This window comes from Trachemys scripta, chromosome 1, assembly GCF_013100865.1.
Source record: "Trachemys scripta elegans isolate TJP31775 chromosome 1, CAS_Tse_1.0, whole genome shotgun sequence".
NCBI lineage: Eukaryota > Metazoa > Chordata > Testudines > Emydidae > Trachemys > Trachemys scripta.
The window spans coordinates 294,498,044-294,516,384 of record NC_048298.1 but is presented as its reverse complement, the minus strand read 5'-3'; the positions used below and the strand labels follow the sequence as shown (position 1 = coordinate 294,516,384).

The 18,341-nt window shown below is 43.1% G+C and overlaps 1 protein-coding gene across 1 annotated transcript in view; it reads right to left on the bottom strand.

The window, feature by feature from the left end:
- TRPC4 (transient receptor potential cation channel subfamily C member 4) overlaps positions 1-18,341 on the bottom strand; it is a 191,924-nt gene that overhangs the window by 108,467 nt on the left and 65,116 nt on the right. Inside the window, exon 2 of the mRNA XM_034758576.1 lies at positions 6,173-6,577. Coding sequence (XP_034614467.1) covers positions 6,173-6,550 — 378 coding nt within the window. The 5' untranslated portion in view covers positions 6,551-6,577. The remainder of the gene's footprint in view (positions 1-6,172; positions 6,578-18,341) is intronic.

The following is an 18,341-nucleotide window of genomic DNA, read 5'->3' as shown; positions in this document are numbered from 1 at the left end:
ACTCCACTCATCAGCTATTTCAAAGACTTTCCAACTGTCTAACTTTCTGAAATATGTGGTTCCAAAAATACCCATGCACACAATTTTAATGAAATACAGTACATTCCATATATGGTGCTAGCCGCACACACCTTTAACATTAAGTTAAAGCTACGGCATTCCATTCTATTCAATTATCTGCTTAAAGTCTCCTCCATTCTATTACATGGGTGTGTATGCACAGTGCAAAATAGCATGATATAACAACCAGTTATTCATCCTAAAGTGGAAAGGAAAACAGCTTTTCTCAGAAAGATATTCTACTATCGGTCAGGATAATAGGCAATAAGATCTTGGCAGATAGTTTTTGAGACATCTGGTTATGAAAAATTAATAATTTGGAAGAACATGGATAAGTTTAGTCAGCTCAGCTACCTTAAATCCTTGTTATTCGCTTTTACATGTGATCCAGCAGCTGGGGAAACTCAGAAAGTTTAGAAAACATAATGCAAGTGACAAAAATGACCTTTTCCTGAATTGCTATAATGGATGCCACAGAAGCCTCACTCACTAACTGAATGACAGAAGGAGTCAAGTAGAATCCAAATCGATTAAATGTATATACCTCATTACTAGGCACCAAATAGATACATATGATAAAAAACTCAAAATCCCCATAATACACATGCTGTGTTATCTGGAATGCAGAGTATACTACATGTGGAAAGTAGGTAGGGTCTGGGGACATAGTGGATGGCTGGTGATAGACTCTTATCTAGGAATTTCTAAACTCTAAAAATATTTAATAATTACTTTTAGTTTAATCAAATGTTCTTATGTTGCTTTTTGAGTATGATGCTGAAGTAAGTTTTAGCTACAACCTCCCCACACAACATATTATCCCCTTGTCAAATAGTAAAACGATATTGATACATGAATACTTCTGTAAATAACAGCTGCAAGTTTCCTAACTATAATTCTCAAGCCATAGTCATTATTATTTGCTAGTATTCAGACAACTTCCATGTATTAATGAAAATCCCGAACGTTCCATGAGCTTTAGCAATATAGTGGAAATGGATTAATCCTTGTGCACTTTTTATTTTTCTCCTTTTTAAATGGTTTCAGTCATTCAGTCAAGGAGAGGAAATAGGTTAGGGCTGAAATCCTGGCCCCACTGACCTCAGTGAAGCCATAGGGTTTATGGCAGCATGTAGAAGTATAGACACTGCAGGCACAGCTAGCCTGGGCATAAACAGCAGTGTAGACCGAGAGAGACAGCTTAGGTGAGTAAAGTGCCCTACATGCCTGAACCCTAGGATATATATCCTACGACTCTCTATAGGCCCAAGCAGTGCCTCCAACGTCTACCTTGATCTTTTTTAGTAGTGTAGTATTCCACTGCTTACCCGCCGCCACAGCTTTTTCCCACCACAGAACAAAGCTTCGGCAGTGGGGAAAGGCTCTGGCAGTGGGAGGCAGCAGGGAGGCTCTGGCAGCAGGGAAAGGCTCCTGTAGGTTACTGAGCCTTCACTGCAGCGTGAAGCTACGCACTGCAGTGAAAAGTGTGGACGCAGCCTGACTTTCACTGTGGCATGCAACTACACGTGTAGTGCCTGTACTCTAGACACTGCCGTAAGTACAGACAGAGCCTAGGTGACCAACTACACATGAGGAGGAATGAAGAGCAAGTCGCAAATAGTCAAAGCTAACAGGTTGTAAACAACCCAGTATGAAAACAATTCATTTAAACCATATGATAAATATAACAAATTAACAAAAATATGCTAAAATATCAAGCCACAATTTAGGAGGGAGATTTTCAAAGACACATTTGGGAGTTGACTTTTCAGGGTTGTTGGGGGCTTAACTGCCCTTTGTGTTTTTGAAAATCTCTTCCTAAGTACTTAAAATAAGGATTTTGGTGGCTAATTTTAGACACTTGAGTTGGAAAACCTAAGCCTATTGTAATGAATTTTCAGCCAGGCCTCAGCGTAGCCTCCAGTTGTGCACGTGCAAAATATGCACACATGTTCATGTGCTTTACAGGTGCAAATACCTGCAAAAAAAATTAAACATTTTACATGTTCCCTTTAACATGACTAATTCCTAAAAACAAACAAATCTGCATTTGCAGAAACCTAATGCTAATGGCTTCTTTGGGTGTCAATGCATGTGAGTAAAGTATTAGTCTATTTAAAGGGCCAACATAAGAACAGAAGAACAGCCATACTGGGTCAGACCAATGGTCCATCTAACCCAGTATCCTGTCTTTCAACAGTGGCCAATGCCAGGTGCTTCAGAGGGAATTAACAGAACAGGTAATCATCAAGAGATCCATCCCCTGTCGTCCACTAATAGCTATTGATGGACCTATACTCCATGAACGTATCTAGTTCTTTTTTGAACTCTGTTCTATTTTTTGCCTTCACAACATCTACTGGCAAAAAGTTCCACGGGTTGACTGTGCATTGTGTGAAGAAATACTTCCTTTTGTTTGTTTTAAACCTCCTGCCTATTAATTTCATTTGGTGACCCCTGGTTTTTGTGTTATTCACTTTCTCCACACCATTCACAATTGTATAGATCTCTATCATATCCCCTCTTAGTTGTCTCTTTTCCAAGCTGAAAAGTCCCTGTCTTTTAATCTCTCTTCACACAGAAGCTGTTCTACATCCTTAATCATTTTTGTTGCCCTTCTCTGTATCCTTTCCAATTCTAATACATCTTTTTTGAGATGGGGTAACCAGAACTGCAGGCAGTGTTCAAGGTATGAATTGGTATAGTAGCATAATGATATTTTCTGTCTTATTATCTATCCCTTTCCTAATGATGCCTAACATTCCATTAGATTTTTGTTTGTTTGTTTTTTGAGTGCCCCAGCATATTGAGTGGATGTTTTCAGAGAACTATGCACAATGAGCCCAAGATTTTTTTCTTGAGTGATAACAGCCAATTTAGATTTCACCATTTTGTATGTATAGGTGGGACTATGTTTTCCAGTGTGTATTACTTTGCATTTATCAACATTGAATTTCATCTGCCATTCTGTTGCCCAGTCCTCCAGTTTTGTGAGATCCCTTTGTAACTCTTTGCAATCTGCTTTGGACTTAACTATCTTGAGTAATTTTGTATTGTCTCCACTTTTTGCCATTTCACTGTTTACGCCTTTTTCTGGATCATTTATGAATATGTTGAACAGCACTTGTCCCAGTACAGATCCCTGGGGGACCCCACTATTTACATCTCTCCATTCTGAAACTGACCATTTATTCCTACCTTTTGTTTTCTGTCTTTTAACCAGTTATGGATCCATGAGAGGACTTTCCCTCTTACCCCATGACAGCTTACTTTGCTTAAGAGCCTTTGGTGAGGGATCTTGTAGGAGGCTTTCTGAAAGTCCATGTTCGCATGCCAATGTTTGCATTTGCAATGTGGAGGCTCATGTTTGTGCAGGAGGAATCTTGCATGCCTACAAATGGAGGCACATGGCTGGAAATCCAGGCCACAATCTCTGCTAAAATGCCTTGCAATGTTTATAAACACCTCATATTTTTGGGCAGATTCGCACCTTTTGTGTCTATGAAACATTTCATAACCATTTCAAAGTATGCAAACTGATTCATAGATTTTTGCAGTGTTTGCAGAGCCCACCCACAGGGTTTCTATCGGGTATGCTGGGATGTGCTGTTTGCATGAGTGAATGTGGGTGTTGTAGGTTATGGAATACAAGTCTGAGTTCTCCTCTAAGACGAGGTACAAAAAGCTTCAAACTGACAGGAGGATTGTTTTGCCAAAGACAGCGGAAGTTCAAAAACTCTCTCAGGATATGAACTTACAACCTTATCTGTGGCTTCCCACCCGAATGTTACTGTGCACAGACCACTACCTATGATGTTGACCAACTATGTCTCATTGTACCCCCCCCCCCACCTGTCTGTATCCATTTTCTGTCTCTTGTCTTATTGCTAGATTGTAAACCTTCTGAGGCAGGGACCATCCTTTAGGTCTGTGTTTTTACAGTGCCTAACATAGTGTGGTCCTGGCCTATGGCTGGGACTCCTATTCACTGTGGTAATACAAATAATACATGATAATAGAAAACATAACACATGCACAAAAGGAAATCCGAACTTCATCCTGCTATATCATGAATAGCTGGCATCAGGCCACATGATTACCAACCTACAGCATCTATCATTATTAAAAGGCAATACTGGGCCCAGGTAGCCCCACTCCTCTGGGCCTGGCAAGCCCACTGCAATTGGAAGAGTGGGTTAAAAAAAACTCAGAAGCCCAAGCAAAGAATAGTGGACAGGCTGCAAGAGAGATGAATCCTTCTCTGGGAAGTCAGCCTGAAGGCAGAGCCTGCAATGGGACCACAAAGCAGATAAAGTCCCAGGCCAGTTCTTCTCCAACCACCCTGCCCCCCTTTGAAACCTGCAAGGCCCTGCTCATTTAGACTTTCTGTTAAATGATTGATTGGACTTTCGGGGCCATACCCCAGGAGCACATAGGTAGGCAGTAGCTCAGGCTGGCAGGCTTTGACTCTCTGAAGGGATGACCCTCCAAGTGTTACTTCCCACAGGGCCCTGGATCAGGACCGGATGGAAAGGAAAAGCCTGGGCCCCCCATACCAAGCCCCGACTTAAGAGAAAAGGCCCAGATGTGGGTAGAGGCTCCAAACATTTGTGACTTAGGATCAGGCATCTCTATCACCTCTAACAGAAACACCAGGGTATGGTGGTCAGGTATGCTAACTGCTAGGCAACCTGGCCCTCTGAGAGCCTATCACATACTCCTATTTCACAGATGAGGAATTAAGCCCTTCAAAGTTTAAGTGACTTGATGGAGAGTGGGGTGTTGAACCTAAAGCTGCTAATTCCTCGTCCAGTACCTTAACCACAAGACCATTCTTCTCCTTTGAATTGTCTCCTCATACCCTGTGAGCTATGCAATAGGGTGAGAAATAATGGAAATGAGGCAAGCATAAAATGAATCTAATTTTCAGCCATTTATGCTGAGATAAAGCCATTGTTCTATACACAGCTGGGTAAGGACCCAACATATTGTACTCTTTCACCAAAAATAACATTGAATTCCTATTATTTTATTGACACAAAAATTATACTTTTTACTTATCATCTGCAATTATATCCATAGCAAGTACCAGATACTGTAATTACATCATATTGTATGCATTGCCTATGAAAGGGCTCCAGTCATTTCAATTCACTATGCACTAATATAGCACCTATAATATATGGAAATTGGAATAGACAGGAATAGAATAGACTCTTACATCTATTTATAGAGTGGTTTTCATCCCAAAGGATCCCTAAGAATCTGACAAATTACAATTTACATCCTACCCTGCCTCAATAGGGCCTTACAATGGGTCTGGCATGGAGGATGTTGGCCGCCTAAAGGAGGATGGCTTAGTGCAGTCAGGGGGAGGTAGAGAGGGACACACCTTAAAGCCTCTTTCAATTTATTCTAAAAAAGATTTTCTATCTAATGATGCATCCTTTGAGGGATGATGGGGAGAAAGAACAGGTTTGCCTTCACTCCTATGAGAACAGGTTGAGGGCCTATCGCTATGCATGTAGACAAGGCTGAGGTTCTGACTATGAAGACCAGGGGTCACACTGACCATGCCTCACAGTCACTGAAGTGGTAAATGGTCTCCACATCAAGGGTGAAATCCTGACTCCATTAAAGTCAAGGAGAGTGTTGTCATTGATTTTCAATGGGACCAGGATTTCATCCATAGTATTCTCTTCCTGTTAGGTTGCAATTCTGCATGAAGCAGGATTTTGCCCTAATATGTTCACGAATCATTTCACCAATGAAATGGCAAAATTATCTGAAATTGAATTAACGTTCAAAGGAAATGCCCAGTTTCAAATTGCATAGTTTTTCCAAAGCCATTCACCTATCCCAGGAAAACACTTCTTTTTATCTCCCATGTATTAGCATGAATTATATTATCATATTGAACAGAATACCAAATGCTAAGAACAGAGACACTCAAATCAAAATGAAAATGATACAGATCATATTGAAAACACTACATGTAGAATTTGAAAGAGTCAATTTTTTTTTTAACTCTTGGCTCCCTTTTGACAATTCCTGGCATATACCTACAGAAACTTGCTTGCAAACCAAGAGCAAGAGTGAATTTTGCACGTACCTGCTTCTCCCCACTCGGCTTTTTGTGATTTAATAAAAGTTCCACAGCTCCAACGACCTCCTTTCGTATGGCATGCAGCAGCGCATCTCCGAGATACACATTAAAGCTTAAGAGCAGCTCAATGAGCTCCAGGTTCTCATTTTCAATTGCAATAAGGAGAGCTGTTCTTCCAAGAGGATCAATGCAATTAATATTGATCTTGAAATAAATTTCGGCTTCCTCCAGAGCTTTCTTCACACTGGCATAATCTCCTTTCTCCACAGCGTTCAAGTAGGCTTTCTCGGCAGGGGAGAGTTCAGACTCTGCTCGCACTATACGAAGAGGGATGCGGTCTCTGTAAGGGGCATTGACGCTTCTTTTGTAATAGAACTGGGCCATATTTTATGCCATTCTAATACTTTGTCTCTGCAATTTAAAAAGAAAGAGTGCATCGGTTATGGATTCCTGGAATACAGTTCAGCTTCTGATTACTATTATTATATATGCATTACAGTAGCATTTAGAGGTGCTGTATAAACACATAATAAGAGATGGTCTCTGCCCAGAAAACTTCTGGTATAAATAGACAGAGACAAAGGGCAAAAGGGGAAACAGAGAATCAAAGAGATGAAGTGCCTTGGCCAAGGTCACAGTGACCAAGCCAAGCACTCAGGTCTCCCCATGCTGATTCTGGTGCCATATCAACTAGATTTTGCTCCTTCCTGGCACATTCTATCTAGCCTAAGACGGACCTAATTTGCACAGTTCAGATCCAGGTGTGAACTTTCTAAAGTCTGGAGTATTTGTATATGATTCAGCCTTATCACTATTAAACTAATATATTCTAGCAAGTATCCTGAGTCTGGCTTGTAAGCTAGAATTAGGAATTAAAAAGGTAAAATAACATTTATACATTGCCCATGATATTCTTAATATTTAAAAATCCCCAGAATTAACAGATAATGGTGAAAGGTTTGGTTTAATCCTTAGCACATTCTAAACTAAAACAAATATCCAATCGCAATTCTAATATCTTAAACATCACCAAGCATGTATTGCCTCTGTTACTGTATTCTTTGCCCATGTAATACCATAGCAATATCTGTTCCTTCTGTCAGGGCAACAATTAGGTGGTAACCTCTGTGGTCTAAAAGAAAGTAGTAACATGATAGGATCTAAAATGTTAGGTTACATGATCAATAAAATACCCCCCTGCAGTTCAAGTAGAGAGGCAGCATTGCCTAGTGGTTAAAAAGACTGAGTGTCAGGTGACCTAGATTCTTTCTCTCTCTGTCTCCCTCTGTGAGAATTTGAGTAGCTCACACAGCACTTAGCCTTTGAGCGGTAGTGAGCCCCTTATTTTATAACCCCTCCATCCACTTTAGGAGTGACATTGATGGGCTCCAATCTTGCTCAGGCAGAAGGAGGAATTATTTCTAAGGGCCTTGAGAATGGTGAGTCATAAAAAAACAAGAGGAAATGGGGGGAATCTTGGATATTTGACAGAGACATAGAGAAAATCCTCTGAAGGAGGGGGAAAACCCAGTAAAATACCTGTGTATCAAATAGGGTTCCCAGCCCTCCAGGATTGTCATGAAGTCTCCAGGAATTAAAAATTAATCTTTAATTTAAAATTATCTTATGTGATGAAGCCTCCAGGAATACGTCCAACCAAAATTGGCAACCCTAGTATCAAACCCTAGTTAACAAACTACAACTAATTTAATGTAATCCTATGTAAGTGGTATAAGGAAAGTCAGTAACCAAGCTGCATATGTCCTTGGTCTGTCTGAGTACCTTCTTTTCTAAATGTTTTCCTTTAAGTGACTCATCAACCTGCTCACCATCCCCTTCCCACCTGAACTCCACACTCCTCCGGCACCAGAACGCTCCTTTACCACCACCGTCCAACCCCCAGACTGGAATTTATTCCTCCCTTTCCCCACACGGCCCTTCTCCTTCCAGAGTCAGAGTCAATATTTATCAGCTCAACTTGGAGGCAGTTGAGCTGATAAATCTAGGCTTTGTTATGAACAGTCCCTGCTCCCCTCCACCTTCCATTTCTCACCCTGTCCCTGTTTCCCCCTCCCCATCTACACTCCTCCCAGGTCCCTGCTTTTAACCCCTAGCCACCCTCCATCCCTCTTCCCCCCTTGGGGTCCCTGGTTTCTACCTCTACACTGCTCTCCCACCTCCACACTTCCCCCCCGCGAAGGTCTCTGCTTCCTCATCCCAGATCCCAGCTTCTTCCACCTTCCACCACTTCCCCATCCCATCCCAGGCCCCTGCTTTCCTTCCCATCCCCAACTCCAGTTTGCCCAACCAAGTCCCTGCTTCCCCCATCAATACCATTTCTCCCACTCCTCTCTGGTTCCCTGCTTCCTCACCCTGCTCCATTGCCTTTGTCCGCCCCCCCATGGATCCCTGCTTCCCTTACTGCCACTATCCCATTCTTCTGGTCCCTGCTGCCTTCCCCTTCCCCACACAGCCACACACTCTCTTCCCTCCCCAAGTCCTCACTTTTTCTCTTGCCACTCTGCTCCCCTGCACTCTCTAGGTCCTTGCCTCTCTCTATGGCCCCATTACTTCTCTTAGGGCTTGTCTATACTTACGCGCTGGTTCGGCGGCAGGCAATCGAACTTCTGGGTTCGATTTATCGCGTTTTGTCTGGATGCGATAAATCAAACCCAGAAGTGCTCCCCGTCGACTCCGGTAATCCTGCTTGGCGTGAGGAGTACGGGGAGTCGACGGGGGAGCCTGCCTGCCGCGTCTGGACCACGGTAAGTTCGAACTAAGGTACGTTGACTTCAGCTACGTTATTCACATAGCTGAAGTTGCGTACCTTAGTTCGAATTGGGGGGTTAGTGTAGACCAGGCCTTAGACTACAGCCCACAGACAACTTCCCTACATAGTAGATTACCTGCTGCATCCAATATGTGTAGGCAGTTATGTGGCGGGGGAGGAGGGGTGATGTGGGGGTGGAGAGATTCCTCCACCTGCAGCATCAAGCAATCTGTGTCCTGACTTCCTAAGAACCAGGCTTCTCTGGTGCTCTGATTTTCACTGAAACCAATTGGGTTCTGCATACAGATGTCTAGAATATTCCTGGAAATTCTGGGATTGATTGGCTGTGGTATTAAAAATGATTGTGCTACATACAACAGAGAAATCCCCGGAAGTTGAGTGCCAATAACTCTGAATGTTCCTGATATCCTTATAAATCTCCAGTCCTTTGTGAATCTTAAGTTATTGGCCTCAATGACTTTTTTGGGCACTGAGTTCCACAGTTTAATTACTAGTGTGTGAAAAAGAATTTCCTTTTATCAGGGTTGAGTTACCCACCTGTTAATTTCATTGAATGTCCTCTTGTTCTTGTGCTACTTGAATTATTTATGTTTGATTAAAAAGAAACTGTTATTTCCCTCCCCTTCTCTCCTGGACTTGGTACAAAATAAATGGGTTATATTCATCTCTACTGCAACTCCATTTATTTGGAAGGAAGTCAGAGATGAATTTGACCCCATGAGATCGGAGAAGATGGAGATGATTATGGCATAATATGAGCAGAGTGGTTTATTGGAAGAAAAGTTCTGACAACGTTATGATGAACTTTTCATTTTTTTATGGTATTACTCTTTCTTAACTCTTAGATGGGCATTAAGGAGGCCTCAGGCTTTTAGAAATCTCTAGAGAATATGTGATACTAACATCTTCATTCTTGGACCAGGGAATAACAAGGAAGAACAAAACCAAAGTATAACCTTTTCCCCTCTTGCTGCTGACATGCATTTAACAAACACATTTTCCTAAATAACACTTTTCCTTCTTTTGGTAATTGCTGATTGTTTTTGTTGTTTTTCTCTTTCTATTTTCAGCAAATAAAGAGATCAGCCTCATGATATGAGGATCTCATTTGAACTAAAATGTTTAAAACATGTAATTAATTCATAGAGCTTGATTACAGGTGTAGTGCCCCGTGAATGGTTTACAATATATTCATGAGTCATAATAATGCACAAGGTGGTTGCAGATGTATCAAACTACCAGTTTAGGGCTTGACCCTCTCTACAGATAAGTGGATGTGCATCGTCAAGCATCTTGACATATAGATTGACAGTGGCACTTGTTGGTATCTTTACTCAGAGCTAGATGTGCCCTCATGCAGAAATAGCAAACAGAGACAGGAACTCCCAAAGTTTTCCTCTGAATTCTTCTGCTCTGGGCTGGATTTTTCCCTATCATAAAAGAAACTAGAGAACCAGTCCACCAATGCCCTGGGGTGGGGACTGAGAGGAAATGAGAACATTGGTTTGGAAAGTGATGGTTCCTGAAGATTTGTGTGCTGCTTGTAAGGACTGTGCAACCTTTGCAGAATCATTGCAACAGAGAAGAAACACCACCTCCTAAATTTAAAAATCAAGAGACAAGCCAAAAACCCACTGCTTAAAGTACAGAGAAGGCAGAGCTAAGCAAATGTGGATTTAGAACTGATTTAATCTTCCATCACACCCAGAAGGCAATATACATCTTTTATGCCAAATTTCTGTCCTGAGTTGCACACAAGTGTAAGCAGAGTCAGGATGAGTTCTACCCTGACATCTGGTGGTGAATTATGGCAAGTGTGGAAAAGAACTCCAGGGGCTGATCTTGTTTGCATAGGCACACCCACTCGCCTGGCATGAAACAACAGCAACTCAAAGTGGTTACTTTGGCTGGTGTGGGATCCCCAGTTTTCTCTGTTATTGGGGCAGGAAGAATAAAGTTTTGTTACCCTGATTCTGTGAATCAAGGCCAGTGGAACTGTTGTATGACAGAAGGACTGAGTGAGTTCTTCATCATTACCTAACTAGCACTTGCTTGACAAGGGGCATGGGTTACAAAACCCAGTGAATGGAGAGAGGATGGGGATAGGTATTTGTACCTGATAGCATGGGCCCCCTCTGAGGGTTTGAAACACCAATTGCACTACCTCTTCTGTCCATGGTTGAATGTCAGAGCTAACTTTGATTCTATTAGGAGTCTAGTTACAGGCTGCTGAGCTGAATTCACGGTGGGTCAATAGTGCACTAGCACTGGGGCTCCTCTAATTGCTAAGAGCTGCACTTGGTGTAATAGAAGGCAGCATTTGGCCCTATGAATCTAAGATATAACTTGATGAAGCAAACCAGAGACTGAGAAAGGAGATCTTGCAAATAAAGGGCCTGATCCCGGGAGGTGCTTTGCTTCTTGGGCAAAATGATCAGTACCCACTGCTCCCTATGAAGTGAGTGAGATGAGCAGAGGGCACCTTGCACCTCCTAGAAAATGCTCATTACCTGGAAGGATCAAACCTAAAATGAGCAAGATCATACACTGGAGCTATATGTGAGCAAAAGAGTTTTAATGTTGAACTAGCTCACTGGATGTCAGTGTCGCCTACCACTGTGTTGTACTTAGAAAAGTCGATCAGCTAGAATTCAACATGCAATGAGTTCTGGGCTCCTGCCAACCTACCGACAATGAGATAAACAGTGAAAAATAATGTTACTTTAAAAATTAATAGAAAAACATTGATCAGCTCTGACTCTCAATCTCTAGGGTCAAGTTTACATGATCTCCTTCAGTTTATTGTATCTTTCACAAATGACTCCTCTGAACGTACCTACATTTATTTTGCAAGATTGCACAAAGCAATCTTCATTTTAATATAGAACAAAAGACTTAACTGAAATACAAGCCTCATTTAGTAATGGAGACTTTATACATTTCAAAATTATCCATGGATGATTACTTTTAGATCACTGGAAATATTATGTATCAGAGGGATAGCTGTGTTAGTCTGGATCTGTAAAAAGTAACAAAGAGACCTGTGGCACCTTATAGACTAACAGATGTATTGAAGCATGAGCTTTCGTGGGTGAATACGCACTTTGTCAGATGCCTGGACTGACATGGGACTCTTCGTTGCTTTTTGGAAATATTATGTTTTGAAAAATCTGCATTTTGCACAGATCTCCAAATACAGAATTACTTGCAAAAAGCATTTAGCCCTGGTTTTCCTTATCCAGAAAAATGATCATGAGCACAGCTGGTCAAATTATTCAGTCCAAATCATTTAGCTTACAAATGTTTCTATCTTTCTTCAAATATTTGCAAATAGTTATTTTTATGGTTGAAATAGTCCTAGAGATGGTTGAGCAAACAGTTGGTAAATAATTTCATTTTATATATAAATCATGTAAATTCTGTGATTAAATTTGACCAGCTTACAACACATACTATATAATATGTACACTATACAAATTAAGATATGTTAAAATATAAACTTCCAAAGTATATTGCTGTCTGATTAATAAAATAAACCATTAAAATTACTGTTAAAATGAAAATATTTAGATACAACTTATTCTAAACCTAAGTGGATGAAAGTTGGAAAACTAGTGCAAAGTGCTAAATTAAAGCAAATGTAGTGTAGACCTCTGACTCATACACTGGACCCTATACAAAATGAATTGTCTAAGCTTAGAAGGTACTGCTTCATGTTTATGATTCCCTCACCAATGGACCTGTCTTGAAGTCCTTAGTACTTCTATTCAGTCTCTGCTGCATGTGCAGCTTTAATTCAAATCCCCCCTACCTTGCACATGCAGTCTTTAATTAAACAATCACATACTATTTTTTCCCACAGAAATAAGCTCCCGCTGCATACTTCTCCCTGGCCTTAGGCAGCACAAGGGTGCCTCCACACTTAACTGCATGAAATTGGATCTCCACTGTTTTGGGGAGGGTAGAAAGTGGCTGGCTTCCAGGTCATGCTCCCCTTAGGACCAAAAAGAATTCTTTCGTAAATTGGAGTTACTTTTGGTGGAATCCACACTAACTCCCCCCTTGTGCCTTTTACCTTTTTGGGCATAGGTCTGGGGAAGATGGCGAATGACAGCATGTCTCCTTCAGGTGCCGTGCAATTGGATGGAGGTCAGGGAGCTGGGAGGATGGTAGAGTGCTTTGTAAAATCCACAGGAGTGACTTCTGTGTTCACCATTGAGCCATTGTTTTTCTTGAGGGGAGAAAGTTACTTTAAGTCCAGCAGCTTTAACGCATGTAGGTTTGCATGTACATTTTACCCTTTGTGGGATTAGCAGTGGGAGGGTAGCATGTGCTTTCACAATGTCCAACGAGCACTTTGGATTTTGTTTGCAGGTTTGCTTTTAGGACTAGCTGTGTGAGTAAGGTGAGGACCTCATAGGTAGTGAATGTGGAACACTGTGCTCAAGAAACCTACACATTTAGGACAAGTGCAGAACACATTTCTCTTTGATCAATTTAACATATTGTATGTGTATTATTCATGGCAAAAGCAATTGCCTGACATTTATTAGATTGATGGAAGAGTGAGATCTTTTAAAGTCTATATCTGTGATAGACTGACTAATCTGACAAGAAGTCCTATTTGATATAAGACCACTCTAAGGGCCAAGGACTGAGGGAATGGAACTAATTTCGGCTGAGAAACAAAAAGCCATTTATGTGGCAAGAGAGATTGAATTTTGGAGGTGCTCCTTTTGAGGTTGCCCTTTAAGTTGGTAGCTCTTACTTGCTCTAAAGGTTACAAGAAGCCATGAACCCCAACTGACAGCAAAACCCACTGATTCTAAAGAGTATGCAATGAACAGTGGATGATGGAGACAGATTGTCATGTCTCCCTGTGAGATCAACTGTCTGAACAAAATCACACCAGGTCACAAAGGCAACTAGAGTACCCTTAGCTGGATTCAAGAGATACTGGACTTGGGGGCTAGAATTCTCATTGACTTCCCTACTGACTGCCAGGTGTTGTCTCCCAATACTCAGGCCTAGTGGTTGGAATGGAGGTTGAAGTCAGATTTAGAATTGGGATTGGGCCAAGACTCGTGCTGGAACTGAGATCTGGGGTCAGAATCAAGAGCAGAGTCCATAACAAGCCAAAATGAGTACTGCAGCCAGAGTTCAGGAGCAGGCAAGAGGTCAAAGCTGGGTGGTCAGAGTCTGTGGACAAGGCAAATCAGTAGTGTAGCTGGAGTCTAGATACAGGCCTAAGGTCGAAGCTGGGTGGTCAGTCCAAAGGGTCAGGAGGCAGAGAGAAGGCTAGAGCAGGTCAGTGGCCGGGCTGGAGCAAGGTCAGAGTTGGGATGGACAGGACTGGAACGGGGCTAAGGCAAGACTGGGACAGGAACAGGAACTGCATCAAGAGCAGGCTGGGAGTCTAGAGAGTCTGTTTACACTATGGCGCAGCAGGAGGGCTCCTGGCTGAGTTGGACAGACTGATCTGCAGCTCTGCTGAGGTTGGGAAACTACCTGAGCCTGGGGGGCATGTGCCCAGGCTCTGCTCAGAGATAGGCTGCTGCCACATGCCTGAAGTCTCAGTCACAGTGGGCTTTGTGGGTAAGGTATGTTAGTCCTGCTGAAATGTTGCCACCTGCCTGAGGGATGACTCACTGAAGCTCTTTTGGAGGGGTGCTTATTGAAGCACTGGGAATGGGAGGACGTAAACCTGCCCACATCTAAAAGCCGTGCCACTCAGCATAAGGGGAGGAGTCACTGGATCCAGGCATCAAATAAGTTCAGGGGACAACAAATGCAAAAACAGGGATGGGAGTGAGGATCAGGGGTATAAAAGCAGGAATCCAGAGGGGGACACTCAGCAAAGAACACCTGACAGCACCCACTGCTCCTCAAAGGTGTCCAGGGAGCCAGTGGACACGGCCCAGAGGAACTCTGCGTGGAGACATGACTTCAGGAGGGATTGGAAATAGGCCCCAGAGTCACAGAGCACCTCAACATCCAGCTTCCTCCTGCTGACATGGTGGATGGTCACCTTGCCCAGCGCCAGGAAGAGGTTGATGAGGAGATCTCGTGACTTTGTGGGGATACAGATAGAGTGTGTAAATCAGGAGGTGCAGGGGAAAGTGCAACCAGAACTGGAGGAAGAGGAGGAGGTTCTGAAGGAGCCAGAGGGACTGTAAACTGGTACACTCAATATAAAAGTGTGCTAGGATCTCCCTCTTGCTGCAGAAAGAGAAGGTGTCAGGAGAGGTGGTGAACTACTTCAGGTACATGCCCATGCTCATAGCTCCATGAAGTCTGTTGCAGGGGCACCTATTGAGGCTTTGGAGATGGCCACATCTAAAGGCTGCACCTCTCAGCCTAAGGGGAGGAGTTACCAGACCCAGGTTTCAATTTAGGTTAATTTAGGGGACAGGTTAATTTAGGGGACAACAAATGAAAAAACAGGGATGGGAGTGAGAGTCAGAGGGTCAAAAGCAGAGAGCCAGAGGAGGATGCTGAGCAGATAACCCTGAACAGCACACACTGCTCCTTGAAATCATCAAGGAATCCAGTGGCTACAGTCCAGAGGAACTCCGCCTGGATACATGACCTAAGGGAGGAGCGGAAATAGGCCCCAAAGTCACAGAGCCGTCCAGCTTCCTCCTTCTGATGTGGTGGATGGCCACTTGGGCCAACACAAGGAGGAGACTGATGAGGAGGTCTCACAACACTAGGAGTTTAGGGGGGAGGGATAGCTCAGTGGTTTGATCAGTGGCCTGCTAAACCCAGGGTTGTGAGCTCAATCCTTGAGGGGGCCACTTAGGGATCTGGGGCAGAAATCAGTACTTGGTCCTGCTAGTGAAGGCAGGGGGCTGGACTCAATGACCTTGCAAGGTCCCTTCCAGTTCTAGGAGATAGTATATCTCCATATATCAACTTCATGGGGCCACAGATGGGGTGTGCAAACATCAGGAGGTGCAGGGAAAAGTGCAGCCAGAACCTGAAGATACAGTTCTGGAGGAGCTGGAAAAATGGCTGCAATCTGGTGCACTCAATGTAATTGTGTGCCAGGGTCTCCCTCATGCCACAGACGGGGCAAGTGTCAGGGGAAGTGGTGAACTGCACCAAGTAAATGCCTGTGCTCATGGCTCTATGAAGAAGTCTGTTGGAGGGGCAGCTGAGCGAGCAGCCCTGGTTTGGCTGTGGGTTTGCCTCACACTGACATCCAGTAAGAGACAAACAAACTAGCAGTCTGGAGTACAGAAACAATAAAACAAAGACAAACCTTGAACACGATTATACAGATTGTACCTTTCTAGATTAGTTCTTGTCAAGACTGGATATACTTGCTCTACTTCAGTTTGAATGAATTATTTTCGTAAAAAACGTTTTGCTATAAACCATTGGTTTTAGGTGGTTGTTTGGACATTTCTTGCAGGCTATCCCAGAAGACATGAAACACTTCACCCTCCAGAGCCAACGTCACTCAAGATGTTGGTCAAAAAGAGTATAGACTAAGGGCAGGTCTACACTATGGAGCTAAGTCAATCTAAGTTACATAACTCCAGCTACGTGACTAACGTAGCTGGAGTTATGTAGCTTAGGTTGACTTATTGTGATGTCTACAGCGCACTGGGTCGCTGGTAGAAACTCTCCCATCGACTTACCTCATGCTTCTCGTTCCAGTGGAGTACTGGAGTTGACAGGAGAGCAATTGGCAGTCGATTTAGTGGGTGTTCACTAGCAGGGCCGGCTTTAGGCACTGCAGGGCCCGATTCGAAAGAGCTGCCGCTGAAGACAGTAGTGGGACTTCAGTGGCAGCTCATTGGCTGCCAGTGCCTTCGGTGGCACATCGGCGGAGGGTGCTTAGGGACGTTGTGGGGCCCTCTTAGAGGCACGGGGCCCAATTCAGAGGAATCGGGTGAATCGCCCTAAAGCCGGCCCTGTTCACTAAACCTGCTAAATCAACCCACGGTGGATTGATTGCCGCATATTGATTCCCCCAGTAAGTGGAGACAAGCCCTAAGGGATCTTCTCTCAAGACTGAAAAATGCCTAATGACCAAGTTTCAGGGGCTTATGAGACTTATATCATTGAGTACTATTACAGAGTTTGTTTTCCCATTAAAATATGTGAAGTATGAATCAATGGGTGACTTAAGTGATATGGAGACAGAGTGGAATTACCTCAGCTGGTGTAGAGCAGCAGAGCTCTGAAGTCAACAAAGCTATATGAATTTACAGAAGCTCAAGAATTGGCCTAACACTTCTTCAAATAAAGCCCAAGTTGGCAGCAACACAGGACCAAAGCCTGCTTGCCTCACTTGCACAACTAGCCCTGATTCAATCAGTGTGGCTACTTGTGAGTAGAGTAAGCAAGGTTCAGTTCACAGAGTTATTATTAGCTGATAACTGCTCAGTGGTATATATGAAATTAGTTGGTCTCAGTTCTATTCTTACTGGACAGCTGCCTTCATTAAAAATGTACTACTGCAACTAGCTTTCACTGCCAGGCAGCACTCATGCTGGCATTCTCAGCAAAGAGAGGGAATGAACATGGAGCCTTCACCACTTGCTCCTCCTTACTGGTGGATCTCTCTGGATCAGGGTTAAGGCATATTGGTAGAGCAACATAAGAGAAACTTGCTTGCCGCTGTCTTAACTGGACTTGTTCTGTGAATTCACAGAGGACTCCAGTCTGCAAGGCTGTCAGCCTGGCACCTACCATTAATTGGAAGCAGTCAATTTGCAAGAAAGGAGGGAACAGGAGATTACCCAGAGAATGCCAATTTAGTTGACCTCACTATCTCCTTGGCCAGTGTTATCCTCTGGATTAAATCAGAGGGGCTCTCTCCAACTTCATCTTTTACAAAGCAAAGCTTTCAAGGCTCGCTGCACTAACCAGAGTTTCTTTATGTAACAGTTCCAACAATAGAGCACAATGTCTGTGCTAATGGTGAAATCCTGAAGTATCCTTGCGATATTGGCTTCTCTCTGAAAAGAGATCTGAGGGAGGTGTGCTGAGGGCTGCAGTGATTCTTCAATACTCTAGGATGTTTATGTGCAGATTCGCATGTTTTCTGTGCTTCAGCTAGTGACGCTCTAAGGGAAGGTGTGATTTGGTCAAAAAAGGGGTGTGGTTGAAACACTGCCTAACCATTACAAGCTCTTCTGGCTAATAAAAATTTTCAGTGTGGCCCATGTCAGACACATAAATTAAGCCACCCCCCCCCCCAGAATAAACGTAAACTGTCCATAAGCACCCTTGACGGATGTAGAGCTCATAGGAAGCCAGCAGTGAACACGTCTGTGTATAAATATATTCACTAGTATAAACATCCTAATGCAGCCTGCTGCACTTGGAATCTTATGTGGATTTTGCAGGGGTCCCTAGAGGAGACTGATT